The following is a 21,582-nucleotide window of genomic DNA, read 5'->3' on the forward strand; positions in this document are numbered from 1 at the left end:
CCATTCAGCTCATCCTCCCACCCAATACCCCTCCAGCAACCCTCAGTTTGTTCTCTGTATTTAAGAGTCTCTTACAGTTTGCCTCCCTCTGTGTTTTTATCTTATTTTTCCTTCCCTTCTCCTATGTTCCTCTGTTTTGTTTCTTAAATTCCACACATGAGTGAAATCATGTGATATTTATCTTTCTTTGACTGACTTATTTTCCTTAGCATAATACAATGCAAATGGCAAAATTTCATTCTTTTTGACTGTCAAGTAATATTCCATTGTATGTATATGTGTGTGTAGATAGGTAGATAGATAGATAGATAGATAGATAGACATACATGGACACACACCACATCTTCTTTATCCATTTGTCAGTCAATGGACATTTGGACTCTTTCCATAATTTGGCTATTGTTGATAGTGCTGCTGTAAACATTAGGGTGCATGTGCCCCTTCAAATTAGCATTTTTGTATAAATAACTAGTATATATAGGTATTTGGATAAATAGTTGGTAGTGCAATTGCTGAGTTGTAGGGTAGTTCTATTTTTAATTTTTTGAGGAACCTCCATACTGTTTTCCAGATTGGCTGCACCAGTTTGCATTCCCACCAGCAGTGCAAAAGAGATCCTCTCTCTCTGCATCTTCGCCAACATCTCTTGTTGCCTGAGTTGTTAATGTTAGCCATTCTGACAGGTGTGAGGTGGTATCTCATTGTGGTTTTGATTTGTAGGAATAATACAATTTAAAGCAAGAGTTAAAGTACAATACCTAGGTACAATTAAGTAATTCACTAAATTAAGTAATTTGACTATTCTCAATAATTGAACTTCCTGTTTCTTAGTCATACATCTGATACCCTTTTTTATTTATTCATGCAAATTAACTTTACTTATTTTACATTCTAAATCTGAAAAATTAAACACTTTTAGTCTTTCAAGTCTGATTATGTTATTTATTATTTCTGCTAACTCTCATTCCTGATGCCTTGTTTTCTCACATGTTTTGTATTTTCTGATTGTGAGTTACTTGTAAATTTCTCTTGTTATTCTTTGAAGTCCATGTGGTTTTTTTTAAAAATATTTTTTCTATATTTATTTTTGAGGGAGGTAGGGGCAAAGAGAGAGGGATAGAGAGAATCCCAATCTGACAGTACAGAGACTCATGCAGGGTTTGAACTCACTACCCATGAGATCATGACCTGAGCTGAGATCAAGAGTTGGATGCTTAACTGACTGAGCCACCCAGGCACCCCTGAAGTCCGTATTTTGAGTTGGATTCCTGCAGAATGGACTTACATTTTTTTTTTCTTTCAGGTACCTAAGGACACATGGGTAGCATGAATTTGTGCCTTAAACCTGTAAGAGGACCTACTTGGTCCTTTTTTTTTCTTTACAAATTTTTATTTAAATTCTTCTTAGTTAACAAATAGTGTAATATTGTTTTCAGGAGTAGAATTTAGTGATTCATCACTAAATGTTAAATTACATATAACACTCAGGGGTCAACACAACAAGTACCTTCCTTAATACCCATCACCCATCTAGCCTATCCCCTGCCCACCTCCCTCCATCAACTCTCAGTTTGTTCTCTATTGTAAGGAGTCTCTTATGGTTTATTTCCCTCTCTCTATTTTCCCCCTTCCTATATGTTCATCTGCTTTGTTTCTTAAATCCCACATAAGAGTGTAATCATGTGGTATTTGTCTTTCTCTGCCTGACATATTTCACTAACCATAATATACTCTAGCTCCATCCACGTTGGTGTAAATAGCAAAATTTAATTCCTTTTATTTTATTTTTCAAGAGAGTGTGTGTGCATGCGTGCAAGTGGGGGAGGGGCAGAGGCAGAGAAGGGGAGACACAGAATGTGAAACAGGCTCCAGGCTCTGAGCTGTCAGCACAGAGCCTGATGCTGGGCTCAAACTCATGAACTCCAAGATCATGACCTGAGCTGAAGTCAGATGCTTAACTGACTGAGCCACCCAGGAACCCCAAGAGAGAGCGAATCTTAAGCAGGCTCCACACTCAGCACAAAGCCCAGTGTGGGCTCAATCCCACAACCATGAGATCATGACCTGAGCTGAAAGCAAGAGTCAGACGTTTAACGCAGAGCCACCAGGCTCCCCAAGATTTCGTTCCTTTTGATGGCTGAATAATATCCCATTGTATATGTATACCATATCTTCTTTATCCACTCATCAGTTGATGGACATTTGGGCTCTTTCCATAGTTTGGCTATTGTTGATAGTGCTGCTATAAACATTAGAGTACATGTACCCCTTTGAAACTGTATTTTTGTATCCTTTGGGTAAATACCTACTAGTACAATTGCTGGATCATAGGTTAGTTCTTTTAACTTTCTGAGGAAACTCCATGTTGTTTTCCAACATTGTTGTACCAGTTTGCATTCCCACCAACAGTATCAGCTTGTGGTTTCTAGGTTACTTCAACAGAGAAGACATTACTGGAGCATCATTCACTAGCTCTTAAATTCTTGGTCACTTACTATTCATTGGTTAGAACTAATCACTTGCCCCTACCTAGCTGAAAAAGATATGGAAAATGTGGGCATTTCTTGGATATCTAGTGAGCAATACATATTTCAGTTACAAAAGGCAAATCAAAAAGGGAAAAAGGGAGAAAAATAATTGTAATTTACAAGGGAGGAATGTGTTCTTGTCAGAAGGAGTACCCATCTGACAGGTTTGAGGCAGTGAGGATGTTTCAGATTTCTCAACTTCTTCAGCTCCTCCTAGGTATCTCCCTTTAAATTGCCAGATTACAGAGCATTCCGGTCATCCCACCAATCTTCTCCATTTCACTTTAGCAAGACACATGATTAATTTCTTATTCTGTACTCCTGTAATTTGTCTGTTGTTTCTGTTTTTCTCTTTCTATTTGATCACTCATGGATTGAAACTCTTCTCATTTTTGTTGGACTTTACCAAACTGCAGTTGAGCCTTGAACACCACGGGTTTGAACTGTGCGGATGCACCTACACACAGTTATTTACTTATTTTTTTTTTAGCTAAATACAGCACTGTAAATGTATTTTCTCTTCCTTATGATTTTGTTAATAATATTTTCTTTGCTCTAGCTTACTTTATTGGAAGAATACAGTATATAATACATATAATATACAACATATGCATTAATTGATGGCTTATGTTGTTGGTAAGGTTTCTAGTTAACAAAGGCTCTTAGTTAATTTTGGGGTAGTTAAGATTTTTGACTGTGCAGTGGAGGTTGGGGGTGGAGAGTGGTGCCCCTAATCACCTGCATTGTTCAAGGGTCAACTGTATAAGCAGTAACCTGCTTATATCAGATAGCTTGATATATTAGCTATAAACCCTAAACACTTTACCCTCAGTTGGCACATACTCTGAAGCTTTGGTGGCAACAGGATTGCTTAACCAACTGCTTGCTCCATCATCATATGTACTGCCAAGAATTTCCTAGCTTGGGTTGAGGGAGTACTCATTGTTTCCCTCTCTGTTTGAGTCTACTAGTTTCAAACTTGTTCTAAAGATCTTTCACTCAAGACACTACTTCTTGGTAAAAATTTCTGTATTAATTAGGACTCTTTAGTTTCAAATAAATAATTCATATTGAGCTAAATAACTCAATACTAAAGGACTCTTTAGTTTCAAAAATATAACTCGTATTGAGTCTAATAACAATAGTAGTAATATTTAGTGAAAGTTTATTTTGTAGCAGTGCCTGGCACATGATAGGTACTTACTCTGTTGGATGAATGCCACACTGTGCTAAGTACTTTAAGTGCATTATCTAATTTAATCCTCAAAATAACTCTATACTAGTATTTCTCCTTTTTATAGAAAAGAACATTGTGACACAAAATGGTTTAGAAACTGCCCAAGATGCCCAGCTAGTAAGCATTGGAGCCAGGATTTGAACCCAAGCCATCTCATTTTTTTTTTGTACACTATTAGCCAAAAAGGATAATTTATTATAAGGGGGTTGTTACAGAACCAAGGGAAAAAATTCAAATGGATTGCAGGATGGGCTGGAACCAGGAGATAGAAAACTATTGGGAATACAGGCCATACTCTTCCTTTGATTCTCCTCTCTGCTTTTCAGACTAGATGTGGTAACTGTGATAGGCAAAGGGAAAATGTTGGCAAAGGAATGCAGTAGATCATTTCACTGATCCCAACTTCTGATTTGCCTTGGAAAATCCTAGCAGTGTCCTCAACTTTGGTGGCCTGGCCAAGTCATTCCATTTTGGGGGGCCTCTATTTCCTCATTTATAAAATGAGAAGTTTCTTTACCACAGGATTCCTCAGGTCTCTTCCAGTTCTAAAATTCTATGATCCTAAGTGAACTTTCTAGGGCAGAAGCTCATTAATAATAGATTTGAATGTGTGGGTTTGAGGGGATAGAATAGAGGAGGATTTTAAGGAAAGAGGGACAGAATAATAGTTTGAATGGAGCCACAGTGTTGAATTACTATTTAGAGCTGGTGTCAGGTAAAGGCCTTTGGGGATATATAAATGGAGGACAGAAAATACTTCTCACCTTGACCAGACCAGAGTATTTTTTATGGGATCTCTCTGATCTGTGAGCAGTACTCTCTTTCTCTCTTTGTATTTGCATGAATACATGCACATGTGGGCATGCGTGTATGTGTCCATGTGGGAAGTAGCCCCCTTGCACAGTGATTTAATCTGGCTTATCTCTTTTCTCAGCTCAGAATTTTCTACAGAGCATTCACCTAGCCCACAGGAAGAGGACCACAGGGCAAACACAAATATTTGAATGGCCCAATGAGCAAGTTGCACATCCATAAAATGAGAGGTTTGGTCTCTGTAACCTCTGAAGTCCTCTCCCATTCTTAGCATTTTGTGGTTCTAGGTACTGAGTCAAAAGTGGCTCTGCTCTTCCTGAATGCTCTGTCATTGGACCAGACATTTGTCTTCGTTTCTCTTCTCTGTTCGTACCTGGCTGCCCAGTTCCTTTCTCTGGGCCCCCTTTGTTCCTTGATTCCTTCAAATCCTACTTGCTTTTAACTCCTTTGTACCCTCTATACTTTCTTACATTTTTCTGCAGCCCCCCTCCCTACCACATTATACCCTGGTCTCCAGGTCTCCACCTCTATTTCTGCCCACTGCTATCTGCATCCTGGCTCTTAACTGAAGTTATTTCCCTGGGCTCCTCTGAGGCCCCCCACCCCCACCCCCCGGGATCCCCTATCACTGGTCCCTCTCACAGAAGCACACCTTTCTCCAAAGCCAAAGGATCAGGTATTCAGTGGCTCAGGTGACAAACCTGCTGTCAGGTTACAGATATTGTTCCCTGAAAGACCACACTACAGTGTCAGTGGCAACTCAGGCTGCCTGCAGTGCTCTGCCCTCACCTGGCTATTGCATACAAGGTGAGAATAACCAGAATTCACCTCTTACCAGTGCTCACCTGGAAACATGGCTCTGAGCCTCTGGGCCCTGCTGCTGCCGCTGTCCTGTGCAGGTGAGATGAACAGTGAGCAGGGCTGGGGATGAAGGGGATGGTTGCTGAAAAGAGACTTAAGAATGCAGAGATTAACCAGTTTCTATAAAAGATAAAGGAAAATGGTCAGAGACTGGAGCTAAGGGAGAAAATGAGGGTTAAGAAAGCAGGCCAAGACTTACTATAGTAAGTATTCAGTAGTATTCAGTAAAGGGACTCAGCTTGCCATCCCTGTCGCCTCATCTTTAGATCCAAGCTAGGACTGGGCTCCGGGCAGGACCGAATTGGGTTCTAGGCTCTTCCCCTTTAGTGACCTCTGGTTTCTCTTCTTACAGTGATTCTGGTCCCTACTGGGATTCAGTCCCTGGACCCTGGTCTCTCCCTCCTGAAGTCATTGCTCTCCACAATGGACCAAGCTCCTCAGGGGTCCCTCAGCCGCTCACAGTTCTCTGCATTCCTGGCCAACATTTCTTCTTCCTTTGGGCCTGGGAGAATGGGGGAGGGACCTGTGGGGGAGCCCCCACCTCTCCAGCCCCCTGCTCTCCGGCTCCACGACTTCCTAGTAACACTGAGAGGCAGCCCAGACTGGGAGCCAATGCTAGGTCTACTAGGGGATGTTCTGGCACTGCTGGGACAGGAGCAGACCCCCCGGGACTTCCTGGGGCACCAGGCAGGTGTACTGGGTGGACTCGCAGAGGTGTTGCTAGGAGCCTTAGTTCCTGTGGGGCCCCCAACCCCTACCCGGCCCCCATGCACCCGTGATGGGCCCTCTGACTGCGTCCTGGTGGCTGACTGGTTGCCTTCTCTGCTGCTCTTGTTAGAGGGTACACGATGGCAGGCCCTGGTACAGGTGCAGTCCAGTGTAGACCCCACAAATGCCACAGGCCTCAATGGGAGGGAGCCAGCCCCCCACTTTTTGCAGGGTCTGTTGGGTTTGCTCACCCCAGTAGGGGAGCCAGGCTCTGAGGAGGCTCTTTGGGGAGGTCTACTGCGCACAGTGGGGCCCCCCCTCTATGCTGCCTTCCAGGAGGGACTTCTCCGTGTCACTGACTCCCTACAGGATGAGGTCTTTTCCATTCTGGGGCAACCAGAGCCTGATGCCAATGGGCAGTGCCAGGGAGGTGAGTGCTGCTGGGTTCGGGGCTGGGCTGTGGCAGGACAAAGAAGGGGGGAGATTGGGGTAGTCCTCTTCCTTACTCTTTTCCCTCCTAGGCAACCTTCAACAGCTGCTTTTATGGTAAGTAACTCTCTTACCAGGAGAGGAGTTCTGAGGGAGTGGGCCTGGAAAGTTGTCAGCCTGCAGAATGGAGGAGGAGACTGATGGGAGGGCATTGTTTAGTGGTTTTCGAGCATGACTGTCTGGGTTGGTGTCCTAGCTCTGTTTACCTAGCCAAGTGACCTTGGGGTAGTTACATTTTCATTCTCATGCCTCAGTTTCCCTTCTTATAAAATATAGATAATATTAACAACCACAGAGTTGTTGAAAGGGATTGAATAGTTGATGCTCTATGTGCAAGCCACTCAGAACTGTCTTGCACATAGTGCTTAATAATGTTACCTAATAAAGCTGGGGTATGGAAAGAAAGGATAAGACTGGATTCCTCCATCTTTACTGTTTCAGTACAACAATGTCAGAGCACTGTTAGGCTTATTCAGTTGCAGGGCAGATTTCCTGATGTGAGGTCAACCAAAGGTTGTATTTAAGCTACCTAAAAGTATATGAAGAAAGGAGAAAGAAGGGAGCCAGGTGGACAGAAGGGACTCCAGCTGGGCTGCTCCTAGATGATTTTGTGCCTTCGCAGGACAGATCTTTCTCCTGCTCCCACCATCCCAGTATTTAAACCAGTAACACCTATACTCCCAGGGACCTTTTGGAAAAGCCTATGCTTGCCATCCCCCCATGCAGGGCTCTGGGCCAGGGTCAGAATGTTCAACTAGAGGAAATGTAAACTGACCAAGTGATGCCTACTCCTCCCTCTACACCCAGGGGCATCCGGCACAACCTTTCCTGGGATGTCCAGGCGCTGGGCTTTCTGTCTGGATTGCCACCCCCACCCCCTGCCCTCCTCCACTGTCTGAGCACAGGTGTGCCTCTGCCCAGGGCTTCCCAGCTCTCAGCCCACATCAGCCCTCGCCAACAGCGAGCCATCTCTGTGGAGGCCCTCTGCGAGAACCACTCAGGTCCAGCACCACCCTACAGCATTTCCAACTTCTCCATCCACTTGCTCTGCCAGCACGCCAAGCCTGCCACCCCACAGCCCCCTCCCAGCACCATTGCCATCTGCCAGACAGCTGTGTGGTATGCAGTCTCATGGGCACCAGGTGCCCAAGGCTGGCTACAGGCCTGCCATGACCAGTTTCCTGATCAGTTCCTGGAGGCAATATGTAACAACCTCTCCTTTTCAGCCTTGTCTGGCCCCAATCGCCGTCTGGTAAAGCGGCTCTGTGCTGGTCTTCTCCCACCCCCCACCAGCTGTCCTGAAGGACTGCCTTCTGTTCCCCTCACCCCAGAGATCTTCTGGGGCTGCTTCTTGGAGAATGAGACCCTGTGGGCTGAGCGGCTGTGTGGAGAGGCGGGTCTGCAGGCTGTGCCCCCCAGCAATCAGGCTTGGGTTCAGCATGTGTGCCAGGGCCCTACCCCAGATGCCACTGCCTTCCCACCCTGCCACATTGGACCTTGTGGGGAACGCTGCCCAGATGGGGGCAGCTTCCTGATGATGGTCTGTGCCAATGACACCATGTATGAAGCGCTTGTGCCCTTCTGGCCTTGGCTAGCAGGCCAGTGCAGGATAAGTCGTGGGGGCAATGACACTTGCTTCCTAGAGGGGCTACTGGGCCCTCTTCTGCCCTCTCTGCCACCACTGGGACCATCCCCACTGTGTCTAGCCCCAGCCCCCTTCCTGCTTGGCATGCTATCCCAATTGCCACGTTGTCAGTCCTCTGTACCAGCCCTTGCCCACTCCACACGCCTACACTATCTCCTGCGCCTGCTGACCTTTCTTCTGGGTCCAGGGGCTGGGGGGACTGAGGCCCAGGGGATGCTGGGTCAGGCCCTGATGCTCTCCAGTCTCCCAGACAACTGCTCCTTCTGGGATGCCTTCCGCCCAGAGGGCCGGCGCAGTGTGCTGCGGACAGTTGGGGAGTACCTGGAACAGGAGGAGCAGTGGACCCCGCTGGGCTTTGAACCCACTGCCAGCCCCAGCTCTGGTATAAACAAGATGGAGCTCCTGTCCTGCTTCAGTGTGAGTGATCCGCCAAGGTTAAAGCCCCTGGAACAGAGGGAAGGGCCTCCAAACAAATTCTCTAATACTGAGAGGTAGTAGTATAGTATAGTGGTTTAAGCACACAGCTCTGGAGTCAAACAGGCCTGAGTTCAGATCTTAGTTCTGTGATCAACCTTGGACAAGTTATTTAACCTCTCTGAGCAACATTTTTTTCACTTATAAATGAGGGAGAGTAACAGTGCCACTTTTTTAGGGTACCTGTAAGGATTACATAAGATTATACATGCTGTGGTCTTATGTATATAGCATGACACATAAACGTGCACTAAACGTTATCTCATTATTCTTTCTAACTCTTTGACTCTCCCCCTTTCTGCTCCAGAAAGGAAAGGTATCAAGTTGGAGGGATCTGACTCTGTCCCTAGAGACTGAGAAGGCTGGCAAATATAGGAAGATAAGACAGAAATGAGAATAGTTCAGGGCAACTACAAATCAGAAGACTTGAGTTCTGGGTTCAACTATGTCACACATTAGTGTGGTAATAGGAAAATAATTTAACTCAGATTTTCTGGACTTCTGTTCCTTCTCTGTAGAGTGAAGGGGCTAGAATATATAAATACCATAATTCATTCATTGGGTGCCCCGTTATATGTAAGGCACTTTGCTAGGTTATGTAGCATATGTAAAGATTCCTTACTCCATGTTAGGGCCCACCTTTCTCAAGTCCTGTGTCCAGTGAAATGGGATTATACAGATTCATAGTTTTGGTTTGGATCTACAAGTATTTATTGAGCCAACAATGGACCTAGCATGGAAAAGGGTACAGGAGAAGTTTGAGACATCATCCTGGTTTAATGGAATTTAGTATCTGATGAGACACACATACTAGCTTCAGATGAAGGACAAGCATATAGCAAGTGGACTTGGAGTGCCTGGGGAATCTTCAGGAGGATAGAGGAGACAGCTCTTGGTATCTTGTCTGTCTCCTCACCAGCCTGTGCTATGGGATCTGCTCCAGAGGGAGAAGAGTGTTTGGGCCCTGCAGATTCTAGTGCAGGTAACAGATGGAGGGGTACATGGATGGAATGGGTAACAACTGTGGCATGAGGTCTCTGCCCAGTGAGGCCATGCCCACTTTAACCTCCTACTCCCAGGCATACCTGCACATGCCACCAGAAAATCTCCAGCAGCTGGTGCTTTCAGCAGAGAGGGAGGCTGCTCAGGGCTTCCTGACGCTCATGCACCGTTCCTGGGCCCAGCTTCAGGTGGGTATAGAGGGCAGGTGGGGGGGAGGGGAGGATGGAGGGAGACATCTGGGAATCAAGAGCACCTGGAACCTGGTGTGCAGAGGGCTTCCTCAGTGGAAGGAGAAGCTCAAAAGGAGATGGCGACAATACTGAGCATCTCCAGAACCAGCATCCATTCCTATGCCCTCACAGGTGCCACCATCTGAGGAGCAAGCCCTGGGTCGCCTGACAGCCTTGTTGCTCCAGCAGTACCCACGCCTCACCTCCCAGCTCTTCATTGACCTGTCACCGCTCATCCCCTTCTTGGCTGTCTCTGACCTGATGCGCTTCCCACCATCCTTGTTGGCCAATGACAGTGTGTAAGGACCCCACACCACTCCTCCTGATCCTGTCAGGGTCAGCCAACCCCATCAGCCTATAGCAGCCCCTTCTTGAAATCCTCTCTGTTAAAATTAGGGAGAGTCTCCTTCTTGTCCATGACAGTAGGGCTTCAGAGTGTGAGGGGGACAACAGGGGCCAAAGGTTAATACCCATTTCTCACCCCAGACTGGCTGCCATCCGAGATTACAGCCCAGGAATGAGGCCTGAACAGAAGGAAGCTCTTGCAAAGCGACTGCTGGCCCCTGACCTGTTTGGGGAAGTGCCCGCCTGGTCCCAGGAGCTACTGTGGGCAGTGTTGCCCCTGCTCCCCCACCTCCCTCTGGAGAACTTTCTGCAGCTCAGCCCTCACCAGGTATGACATGATTTTCTTGACTAGCCCATCTTCTTCTAGGTGGGACAGGAGTCAGTAGTATGTCTCCTGGTGAGCTTCTCCCCACAAGTGTCCCACAGTGACCCAACATGAGCTGACCCTCCTCACCTCAGATCCAGGCCCTGGAGGATAGTTGGCCAGCAGCAGGTCTTGGGCCAGGGCATGCCCGGCATGTGCTACGAAGCCTGGTGAACCAGAGTGTCCAGGACGGAGAAGAGCAGGTGCGCAGGTGAGCAGTTGTGGGATCAGTGATCAAAGCCAAATTGGGAGAGAGGCTAGTGCAGCTGCCATGGTGGGTTGGGGGCCTAGGAAGGAAGGGTCGAAAAGGTAGGCAGCGGCCGCAGGCAGTATAGGACTCCAGGACAGAGGCCTATCTATGGTACCCATATTTCCTAGTTTAGCAGAGTGCCTACTCCATATACCTACACGATCCCTACCTTAGTGCCAGCTTCAGTGACCACATGAAGGCCAGCTTCATGCCCTTCTCAGGCTGGGGTCCCTCGCCTGTTTCCTGAGCCCTGAGGAGCTGCAGAGCCTGGTACCCTTGAGTGATCCACTGGGGCCAGTAGAACGGGGGCTGCTGGAATGTGCGGCCAACGGGACCCTCAGCCCACAAGGACGGGTGAGCCCCTTGGCACAGACTTACAAGAGTCCAGGCTTTCCTTGGGTCTGTGTGGATGACATGCTCAGTCATCTCAACCAAGCTTGAGCACAACAGTGCCAGCCCTCCCCTGACCTCTACTATCTTTTTTCCTTATTTCGTGGTCATCCTTCTCTGTTACCACCCCTTCCTGACCCAATGCCGTTTGGTCTATGACACCCCAAACATACCCTTTGACATCTTAAACCCTATCTGTTCGTGTCCCATCTTTGGTTCTAAGCCCTAGCCCAGGCCCTGGGAAATCCAGATGTGGGATTAGAGAGGAAGTTTAAGGTTCACTTGTCTTTTCTCCCCAGTCCCAAACTTTCTTTGGTTACAGGTGGCATATGAACTTCTGGGGGTATTGCGCTCATCTGGAGGAGCTGTGCTGAGCCCCCGGGAGCTGCGGGCCTGGGCCCCTCTCTTCCCTCAGCTGGGCCTCCGTTTCCTGCAGGAGCTGTCAGAGCCCCAGCTTAGAGCCATGCTTCCTGCCCTGCAGGGCACCAGTGTCACACCAGCCCAGGTGGGCCTGTCTCACTCTCTAACATCCACCTTCCAACCCCAGGAACCCCACTCAAGGGAATGACATTCAGGGATACCACCAGCTTCTCTGGAGCCTCCTTTTTCTCTGTCCCAAGGAGGACTCCCTCATCCCCCTTCTTCAGATCAAGAAGAGCCCAGAGCCAGGCTAGTCACTGGGGTGGTATCAAGGAAACTAGAAGTTTTAAAGGGTAGGTCCTAGGGACCTGCATAAAACCTGGCTACCAGGACTTGAGAGCTGTTGTTTCATCCCATCCCACCTTAGGCTGTCTTACTGCTTGGACGGCTCCTCCCTAGGCATGATGTGAGTAGCAGCAACTTCTCAATGTCCCTCAGAGGTCCCTGTCCCCCTTTCCTTGGCTCTCACATCTGCCCCTTCTTCCCTCTCAGTTCCTCAGACCTGCTGCCTTGCTGTACTGTGATTGTTGTCTTCCCAACCACCCTGCTTCTCTTCTTCAGGACTCTTATCTCTCTTGCTCCCCAGCTGTCCCTGGAGGAACTCTGCTCCTTGCACCCTCTGCTGCCAGGCCTCAGCTCCCAGACACTCCAGGCCATCCCTAGGCGAGTTCTGATTGGGGCCTGTTCCTGCCTGGCCCCTGAACTGTCACGCCTCTCAGCTTGCCAGACTGCAGCATTGCTGCAGACCTTTCGGGTATGAGAGTAGCAGGGAGGATGAGACATTCAGGGATGTGGGCTCTGGTTAAGAGGAGGGCATCTTCCCTGTGGCCAGGGAAGGCCTCCCATACCTCCCCACTTCCTTACACACACACACACACACACACACACACACTGCTGATTCTCATGCAGGTGAAAGACGGCGTTAAAAACATAGGTACAACAGGTGCCAGTGCAGCTGTGTGTATCCCTGGTCAGGTACGTGTGGGATCTCCCAACTAAGCTCCTCTCCATGTCCCCGGGTAGTTTCATATGACTTGTGCTGCCTCCTATACTCTCCCTGAAGTGGCCCTGAGCATCCAAGTTGACTCTGTTTCCACAAAGACATTAGCAGCTCACCCCAGTTCCAGTTACATGACAGCATGACCCACACTGTCCTATAATGTCAAAACCAGAAGGGTCTGAGAAATCTTCCAGGCCAACGAACCTGCTTTCAGAGAAAGAGAGCAAAGCTCAGAGAGTCTGAGGGAGATCAGTTCATCAGGTGCCTGAATAGCAGCAATACTTGACCACATCCACCTTCATTGTGAGGGCTCTCTGGTGTGTGTTGCTATAGTGGCACATGCCATCCACCCTTTCCCTAGTTTTGGTCCCTTCCCACCCCCATGATGCCCCTCTTACCTATCATTACTCTGCTACACACATCCTCACCAGCAGCCCATCCCCACCACCTGGCCAGACTGCCTGCTTCCCCTGCTCCCACTAAAGCTGCTACAGCTGGACTCTGCGGCTCTTCTGGCTAACCGAAGGCGCTACCGGGAGCTGCCCTGGTCTGAGCAGCAGGTAATTCTCCTCACTTACTCCAGAACTATCCTCTATGTTCCACCTCTTTTACCTGTCAGCCCTAGATTGGTCACATTATCCCCAGCATCCTTTATAATGTGACTTGCTTTGCTTTATTCCTTCTCCCTCCCCCTTACTTCTCCCCCCCCCCCATCTCCAAGAGAGGAGTGTTCATTTGGGAGAGTAGGAGGCTGGTGGATCCACAGGGTGGGGAGGGAGGGCTAGGTCCAAAGCATCTTAGGTCCTTGGGCAATATCTCTGCTGGGGGGCTGCTCCTCTTTCTTTCTCCTGTAGGCTCAGTTTCTCTGGAAGAAGATGCAGGTGCCCACCAACCTGACACTTAGGAATCTGCAGTGAGTAACTTGTGTTGAGCAGAATTTAATTCAACTAACATTTTTTGAGACTTGCCATGTGCCAGGCCCCATATGATATGCAATGGGACATGCGAGGATGGATGATGCATAGTCCCAGCGTGTGGGCCTTCTCTTGGCTCCTCCTCCCTTTACTCTCATGCCTTCCCATAGCACCACACCTATCCTGACTAGTTAAAGGGATTCAGAACACCTGGATTCAGGTCCCAGCCCTGAGACCTGTTCATGGCCTTGAGCAAGTCATTTAATCCTCTAAGCTTCAGTTTTTTTCTTCTGTGGAATGAGAATTAAAATAGTACCTACCTCATAGGATGTGGTTGTGAAGATTACATGAGGTAAGGCATATAAAGTACTTAATATAGTTCCTGGCCCAGTGAAATCTCCCAATAGATATTTGCTGTTGTTAGTTTAATCCAAGGTGACCTCAGAGCTACTGGCCATGCAGCAATAAACAGGAACAAGTAAGTATCACTTTCCTTTCACCCACAGTAAAGGAATCATGGGCTTCAGAATCTAAAGATATAGCTCTACGCTCAGTTTACCACATTTTTAATAGAATGATGTTCGGAACATCCCTTGACGTCTGTGAACGTTCATTTTCCTCTCTGATAAACAGTGATGATGTTGTGGTTTTCTATGGAAAGCCATTTCTCAAACTGTAAATTACCATAAATGAATTCTGTACTTGTGTTGAGAGTATCAGTATCAAGGAGCAGACAGACCACAGCATGTGTTGAATGAGCATCTACCCACTCACATACCTACAGGGCTCTGGGCACCCTGGCAGGGGGCATGTCGTGTGAGTTTCTGCAGCAGATCAACTCAATGGCAAACTTCCTTGAAGTAGTGCACATGATCTATCAGCTGCCCACTGGAGTTCGAGGGAGTCTGGTGAGAGGGGTGCTTAAACATTAGTGGAGCAGGGAGGCAGGGATCCTGGGTACTGAATCCGGCCCCTATGCTTAGCTCTATCCTGACCTGTTTCCCCATCCTATCCTACAGAGAGCCTGTATCTGGGTGGAGCTACAGCGGAGGATGACAATGCCAGAGCCAGAGCTGGCAACCATGGGGCCAGAACTGAGTGGGCTAGACACCAGGCTACTCTTGGATTTACCGTAAGTGCTACAACTGGAGACACTGGATCCCTAGACGTCTCAACCTGGGGTAGAAGGTCTGCCCTTAGGAAATGCCCTAAGGGGGCGCCTGGGTGGCGCAGTCGGTTAAGCGTCCGACTTCAGCCAGGTCACGATCTCGCGGTCCGTGAGTTCGAGCCCCGCGTCAGGCTCTGGGCTGATGGCTCGGAGCCTGGAGCCTGTTTCCGATTCTGTGTCTCCCTCTCTCTCTGCCCCTCCCCCGTTCATGCTCTGTCTCTCTCTGTCCCAAAAATAAAAAAAAAAAACAAAAAAAACAAAAAAAACAAAAAAAACAAAAAAAAAAACGTTGGAAATGCCCTAAGGTGGCAGTTTTCTTTCTGGTGGTTCTCTGCCATCAGTTATAGCCCAAAGCAGAGGATTCTACTCAAAGTTGCTCTATGTTTTGACTGGCTCCCAGAACATGACCCCAACATAGGACAGCTAATGGTGGGCAACACTATGATGTGGGCTGCCAAACAATCATAGTATAACCTAGGCCACATTAATAGAGATAGAGTATCTGAACTGAGGGAGTCAATGGTCCAACTCACCCTAGAAGATTATAGTCTGCTTAAGCCACCATGTTGTCAGTGTGTTCAGTGGAGTACAGAAAGAGCGTGTATGAAACATGATAAATGCCTTTAAATACTCCTAAGACTATCAAATAGAAAATAGATTAGCATGTTTCTGAATGGCTCCATTGGGCATCACAATGACCAGTGAGTAAAAATCAGATTTGAAAAATACAAGGAAAACTGATGTAGCAAATTCCCAACATCAGAGCTATTCAAGCCTGGGCCGAATGGTCTCATTGCAGGAATGTTGTAGAGCACATTTAAGTATGGATAAGGGTTGTGGGGAGAGAAAATTCATGAATGTAAGAGTCCTCTTAACACAGAGACTCTAGGAGTTTTATGAGTATCTCTCTCCCAGGCTTCCTGTCTCATTTTGCCCCCATCCCTACCCCATTGCCATCTGAACTGTGAGTTAGAGTAGGAAAAGGGATGAGGTGATGGTAAAGCAGTTGATTCCATCCTTACATTTTTATAGGCCTTTCCACAGATTTTGGCTTTTGTGCTATGCAGCCTAGTTCCAGTTCCAGAATTGGCAGCCCTAGATAGAATACACTTCTGAAACCTGGACAAAAGGGCTTTTAAAAAAGCCATTGAAATCTATTTAAATTTATTGGTTCTTGGAGATAATTTAGAATCCTAAGGACCTAGATAAGTTTCTAGACCATGAGTTGGAAAACCTGAGTTCCCCATCTATGAAAGAGGAATAAGAAAAATACCTGTCTTACCCCAAAGTTTTGTCATAAGGTTCAAATAAGAGAATACTATAAAAGGGCTTGGTAAATTGTGCAGCACTATGCAAATGAGAGAGGACTTCCCCACAAAAAGTAGAGGAAGGGTGACCGTGTGGAAAAAAGGACTTGGGAGTAAGATCCCACCATCTCTGTGAGCTGGTTTTCTAATCTATAACATGGGGGGGGGGGGAATTTTTTTAAAGTTTATTTTTATTTGTTTTGAGAGAGAGATAGAGAGCAAGTGGGGGATGGGAAGAGAGAGAGGGAGACAGAATCCCAAGTAGGCTCCACACTGTTAGCATAGAGCCTAACGAGGGGCTCGAACTCATAGACCATGAGATCATGACGTGAGCTGAATTCAAGAGTCAGACGCTTAACCAACTGAACCACCCAGGTGCCCCAAATGGGGAGAAATTTTAAAGATATTTAATATTTGGGACTTTTGATTCCATTAGATAAGGTAGGGTCATTTGTCATTTTTCCTGAGGAAGACTAGAAATATGGCACTCCTTTTAAACACTATGAAGGGAATTGCATCTGGGGCAGTTTAATATCAGATCCTGTCCAGGGCCATAGGGTTTGGTCTGATGTTACCTCTTGTCTGGGCAATGTGGCATTCTGTTATCCCTTCTCAACAGGACTCATTTCTGAATGCCCCTGTTGTCAAATTGCTATAGGGTCCGGTTGATGGATAGACTGTCCAATGAATCTATTATGTTGGTGGTGGGGCTGGTACGAGGAGCTCCAGAGCAGCTGCTGGCACTGACCCCACTCCACCGGGTGGCCCTGGCAGAGAGGGCACTACAAAACTTGGTAAGAGTCCAACGTACCAGACTCGGAACTGCTGCCTGGACAATTTTTACCTCTTAGACAATGCTCTCTATCTTCTAGGCCTAGCCCCACACTTTTGTTGCCAAAAAGGTTCTTGTCCAGAAGGCCCTAGCCCCTAGATATATCTCTAGGTTCCATCCCAACCTATCTCTAGGTTCATATTTTTGTTCACATTCCTTAGAGTCCAAGAAATCCCTTGGATTCCAACTCCTAGCCTTTCTGCCTGTTCCTATCTGGGCTCATTATTTAAGAAAGTAAACAGTGGCAGTGAACATCGTAGGGTCTTGAGTTGGGAGCTGGAGGGAGGGAAAATCAAAGGTTTTGGTGTCTTGATCAAAGAATCTGGTCCTCTGAGTCAGAGATGCATTGTCCCAAGGCCTGATGCCCCCTCCAGGCTCCAAAGGAGACAACAGTCTCAAGGGAAGTGCTGGAGACATTGGGCCCCTTGGTTGGATTCCTGGGGATAGAGAGTACACGACGGATCCCCCTACCGATCCTGCTGGGCCAACTCAATCAGCTGCAAGGCTTCTGCCTAGGAGAGCCATTTGCCACAGAGCTGGGATGGCTCTTGTCACAGGAGCCTGCTCTTGGGTATGAACCTTCGGGAACTTCTAATTCTGACTCATCCTATACCCACTCTCTTAACCACCATCATCAGTGGCAGATCATTGAATAAATATACACAAGGTCCCTTGGAGCCCTGAGTCCCCATGTCCTCTTTTCCCCTTCCTTTCCCTCACAGTTGTCTCAGCATCCCAGCCCCTGATCTTCTTCCTGTCCCCCAGGAAGCCAGAGTTGTGGAGCCAGGGTGAAGTAGAGCAAGCTGGACGCCTAGTACTCACTCTGTCTACTGAAGCTATTTCCTTGATCCCCAGGGTGAGGTGAAGGAACAAGGGAGGGAGTAAGAGCAGAGAGGGGACTGGTGAGCTGGCTTTGGGGAGCTAAGGGCAAGGAGACTGAGGGCAAGGGATGTGAAGCCTGAATCTGGGGGAAACTGCTAAAAAGAGATAGGACTTTAAAATTATAGCTGCAGCAGCTGGCCCTGACCTGCCCAGGTCTCCCCACCCTCCATCTACCATCTCACACAGGAGGCCTTGGGCCAAGAGACTCTGGAGCGGCTCCTAGAGAAGCAGCAGAGTTGGGAGGAGAGCAGAGTTGGACAGCTATGTGGAAGACCACAGCTTGCTTCCAAGAAAGCTGCCTTGGTAGCTGGGGTTGTACGGCCCACTGCAGAAGATCTCCCAGGTGAAACTACCCAAATATTCATGTCTATCAGGGTGTATAGGAAAGAGTATCCAGAAATGTAGACAGAAGTCGGGGCTCTAGGTATGCTGTGCCCTTTGAGCAGATTTGCACACCTTCTGCTCTCTGGGCTTGGGTTTTCTCATCTATAAACCACAGTGGTTAGAGGGATAATTTTCAAGGTCTTTTCTGGTTCTAGGGTTCTATAGCTCTGGAAATTTATGACTCATTACATTATTAGCCCAGGACTTACCTTTTCCTGTTCTCTTATCCATATTAGCAGCTGACCCACTCTAAGCTTGGCTCTATGCTAGAGTATGGAGCTGTCTGCTGGGAAGATGCTTAGGATGTAGGAGGGAGATGCTAGTGAGACCTGAGTTCTGATCTAGACCTGCCATTAAATCCCTAGGCAACCCCTTCAGCCTTCCATTTATACAATGAGGGACTTATCCTCTTTAGTCACTTGTTCTAATATCCCTTGAGTCCTGTAATTCTCATACTATAGTAATCCTTTGGCCCATACTGTCTATGTTACCCTATCCTCCAAAGGTTGGAGGGGTCATTCCACCTATAGATATTTCTGTGGGCATAGTTTAATTCTACTGACCCCCTGTGCCTGCCTTCCCCCTTCAGAACCTGTGCCAAATTGTGCAGATATACGAGGGACATTCCCAGCAGCCTGGTCAGCAACCCAGATTGCAGGGATGGAGCTCTCAGACTTTGAGGACTGCCTGGAATTATTCGCAGGAGACCCAGGACTTGGGCCTGAGGAACTACGGGCAGCTATGGGCAAGGCAAAACAGGTTAGGGATGGAGGGGCCAACATGAGGAAGCTGGTTGGGTGTGGTATGAGACACAAGGGAGTGGATAGCTGGGGAAAAGTGGAGGAAATAGGAGATGAAAGAATGAGAGTGGATCCTGAGTAGGAAGTCAGAGAGGATGAATATGGAGAAAAGGAAGCTAGTGCAATGGGTAGAGGGAAGAAGGCAGTGGTTACCAAACTTTAGGGTGTATCAAAATTATCCAGGGAGTAGGTTTTTAAAATGCTGGTGCCAGGGTCCTATGCTAGACTCACTGAAGAATCTTTTTTTGGGGGAAGAATCTTCTGAGGGCTCTGGGGGATCAGCATTTCAACAGGCACTCCCAGTGAGTCTGGTGCACATAAGGTTTAGAATCCATGGACTATGATCTGCTATTCTTCTATACTGAGACTCTAGCATCTTTCAGTAACACCTTAGTCAGAACCTTAATCCAACCCTCTCATTTTACAGTTGAGGAAACTAAAGACCTAGAGAGGCAAGTGATTTGCCTAGAGTTCACAGCTAAGGTCAGAGGCATGACTAAGACCAAGCATTCTGACTCCTAGTCCAGTGCTTTTCCACTCACATTGTTCCTTTTTCTCCTAGTTGTGGGGTCCTCCCCGGGGATTCCGTCCTGAGCAGATCCTGCAGCTAGGTCGGCTCTTAATAGGTTTAGGAGAGCGGGAACTACAGGAGCTGATCCTAGTGGACTGGGGAGTGCTGAGCACCCTGGGGCAGATAGATGGCTGGAGCTCCATCCAGGTAACACCTTCCCTTTTCCTACCTTCCAAACTTCTATTCCACAGATCTAGGCCTTTAGGTCACCTAACACCTAAAGAATTTTTTTTTCTGTTACCCTGCTTGGCCATTCTTTCTATTAAAATAGAATACCCCCTACTTGTGGCCTTAGGAACTCTGTGATTTATTCACTTTGAGGTCTGGACACATAAAACTCCCTCCTGACTGTCTTCCCTGAGGCCTTCTCTTTTTTGGATCCTCAATCTTCCTCACGGCTATTGGATCATCAGTTAATAATACAAGTATAAAATCCAGTAGCACTTGTCTCTTCCCCAACCATGAATTCACCCATGAATTCCTTGTGATTTCTCTCCTTATTCTGTGCCCTCCATCTCCATCCCAGCTTCGGGTTGTGGTCTCCAGTTTCTTGCGGCAGAGTGGCCGGCATGTGAGCCACCTGGACTTCCTTCATCTGACTGCACTGGGTTATACACTCTGTGGACTTCGGCCAGAGGAGCTACAGCATATCAGCAGTTGGGAATTTAGGTCATCTGTGGAGGGGATGTGTGGGTGGTGGTGCTCATGTAAAGGTGGACTCACTGGGGATGGAAGACTCATGGTGGAGTGGTCCCATGGAGGAAGGGACCTCACCTGAAGCCATCTATACTCCCGTCTCATAACCATGGACCCTATCACTGTGGCTGAATATACTTTCTTTCTTTCCACTCTTCCACAGCCAAGCAGCTCTCTTCCTGGGCAATCTGCATCTCCAGTGTTCTGAGGAGCAACTGGAAGTTCTGGCCCAGCTCCTTGTGCTGCCGGGTGGTTTTGGTCCAGTCAGTAACTGGGGGCCTGAGATCTTCACTGAAATCGGCACAATAGCAGGTAGGGAGGCTGGGCCACTGCTGGTGCTAGCTGTTAGAGGTTGGTTCCCTACCATGGATGGACTGGGTGGAGGACTGCTCTGGAATTCTTAAGGTGGGAGTCTGAGAAGGCATTTAGGTAAGAGGTTGGAGATGTGTTGGGAAAGGTGTATGGCCGGGTATTTGGGGAGCGGTTAGAGAAGTCTATAGTCTATAGGTTTGAAGAGAAGGGGGAAGGCCAGTATAAGACAATGTTTGGATGCCCATCCCACTTGCTTCAACAGCAGGGATCCCAGACCTGGCTCTTTCAGCACTGCTGCAGGAACAGATCCAGGGCCTTACCCCTCTTGCTATTTCTGTCATCCCTGCTCCTAAATTTGCTGTAAGTATTTAAGAACTGGGGTCTGAGGTGACCACACAGAGCCAGGGCCCAATGGGGGCTATATTGGATGTACTAATTTCTGCTCCCACCCCCAGGTGGTGTTCAGTCCCACCCAGCTATCTAGTCTCACGAGTGTTCAGGCTGTGGCTGTCACTCCTGAACAAATGGCCTTTCTGAGTCCTGAGCAGCGACGAGCAGTTGCATGGGCCCAGCATGAGGGGAAGGACAGCCCAGAACAGCAGGGTGAGTTCCCAAATGCACAGCTTGCCCCACTAACTCCTGACCCAGAATCTGACCCCAAACTTGATGCTATCTGGTTCATAGAACCCATTCAGGGAGACCCCTGAAGCAAAGGGATCTAGGCAGACAGTTTCCATGTATCAGTGGTTCTTGGGGAACAGAGTTTTGATATTCCTCCCATTTTCTGTCTCATTATAGGTCGAAGCACAGCCTGGGGCCTTCAGGACTGGTCACAGCCCTCCTGGGCCATGGCATTGACCATCTGCTTCCTTGGCAACCTGCTTTGAACCTGTCTCCACAGTTAAAGAGAAAGATTGTTGGGAAAGAAACTTTAATAAAGTGCAAATGGAAATGCATTCT

At 47.7% G+C, this 21,582-nt stretch overlaps 1 protein-coding gene across 6 annotated transcripts; it reads left to right on the forward strand.

Annotated features, from left to right (window-relative positions):
- The first annotated feature begins 311 nt into the window (after window positions 1-311).
- STRC (stereocilin) lies at window positions 312-21,578 on the forward strand. 6 transcript variants are annotated; one of them, XM_058737939.1, is made up of 29 exons: window positions 312-5,477; window positions 5,792-6,577; window positions 6,669-6,693; window positions 7,444-8,698; window positions 9,675-9,737; window positions 9,835-9,945; window positions 10,120-10,286; window positions 10,474-10,660; window positions 10,792-10,907; window positions 11,168-11,300; window positions 11,659-11,841; window positions 12,124-12,162; window positions 12,343-12,510; window positions 12,666-12,731; window positions 13,188-13,316; window positions 13,611-13,669; window positions 14,455-14,578; window positions 14,690-14,802; window positions 16,804-16,939; window positions 17,352-17,548; window positions 17,743-17,833; window positions 18,046-18,202; window positions 18,833-19,002; window positions 19,606-19,761; window positions 20,141-20,283; window positions 20,474-20,622; window positions 20,885-20,982; window positions 21,078-21,225; window positions 21,421-21,578. In XM_058737939.1, exons 1-29 carry the CDS (start codon window positions 5,432-5,434, stop codon window positions 21,507-21,509), a joined length of 5,304 nt encoding a protein of 1,767 aa, XP_058593922.1. In that variant the 5' UTR covers window positions 312-5,431; the 3' UTR covers window positions 21,510-21,578. The 6 variants fall into 6 exon arrangements, with proteins under 6 accessions (XP_058593922.1, XP_058593923.1, XP_058593924.1 ...); XM_058737940.1 differs by having other exon boundaries at window positions 13,191-13,316; XM_058737941.1 differs by lacking the exon at window positions 12,343-12,510.
- Window positions 21,579-21,582: the final 4 nt, after the last annotated feature.

The sequence above is a fragment of the Neofelis nebulosa genome, chromosome 7 (assembly GCF_028018385.1).
Source record: "Neofelis nebulosa isolate mNeoNeb1 chromosome 7, mNeoNeb1.pri, whole genome shotgun sequence".
Taxonomy (NCBI): domain Eukaryota; kingdom Metazoa; phylum Chordata; class Mammalia; order Carnivora; family Felidae; genus Neofelis; species Neofelis nebulosa.

Excerpts from the sequence above, each read along its gene's own strand:
- STRC (XM_058737939.1), top strand. The coding sequence starts at position 5,432 with ATGGCTCTGAGCCTCTGGGCCCTGCTGCTGCCGCTGTCCTGTGCAG. Across the intron at positions 17,549-17,742 it reads TCACAGGAGCCTGCTCTTGG|GAAGCCAGAGTTGTGGAGCC; the intron begins GTATGAACCTTC and ends CCTGTCCCCCAG. Across the intron at positions 20,623-20,884 it reads TGAAATCGGCACAATAGCAG|CAGGGATCCCAGACCTGGCT; the intron begins GTAGGGAGGCTG and ends TTGCTTCAACAG.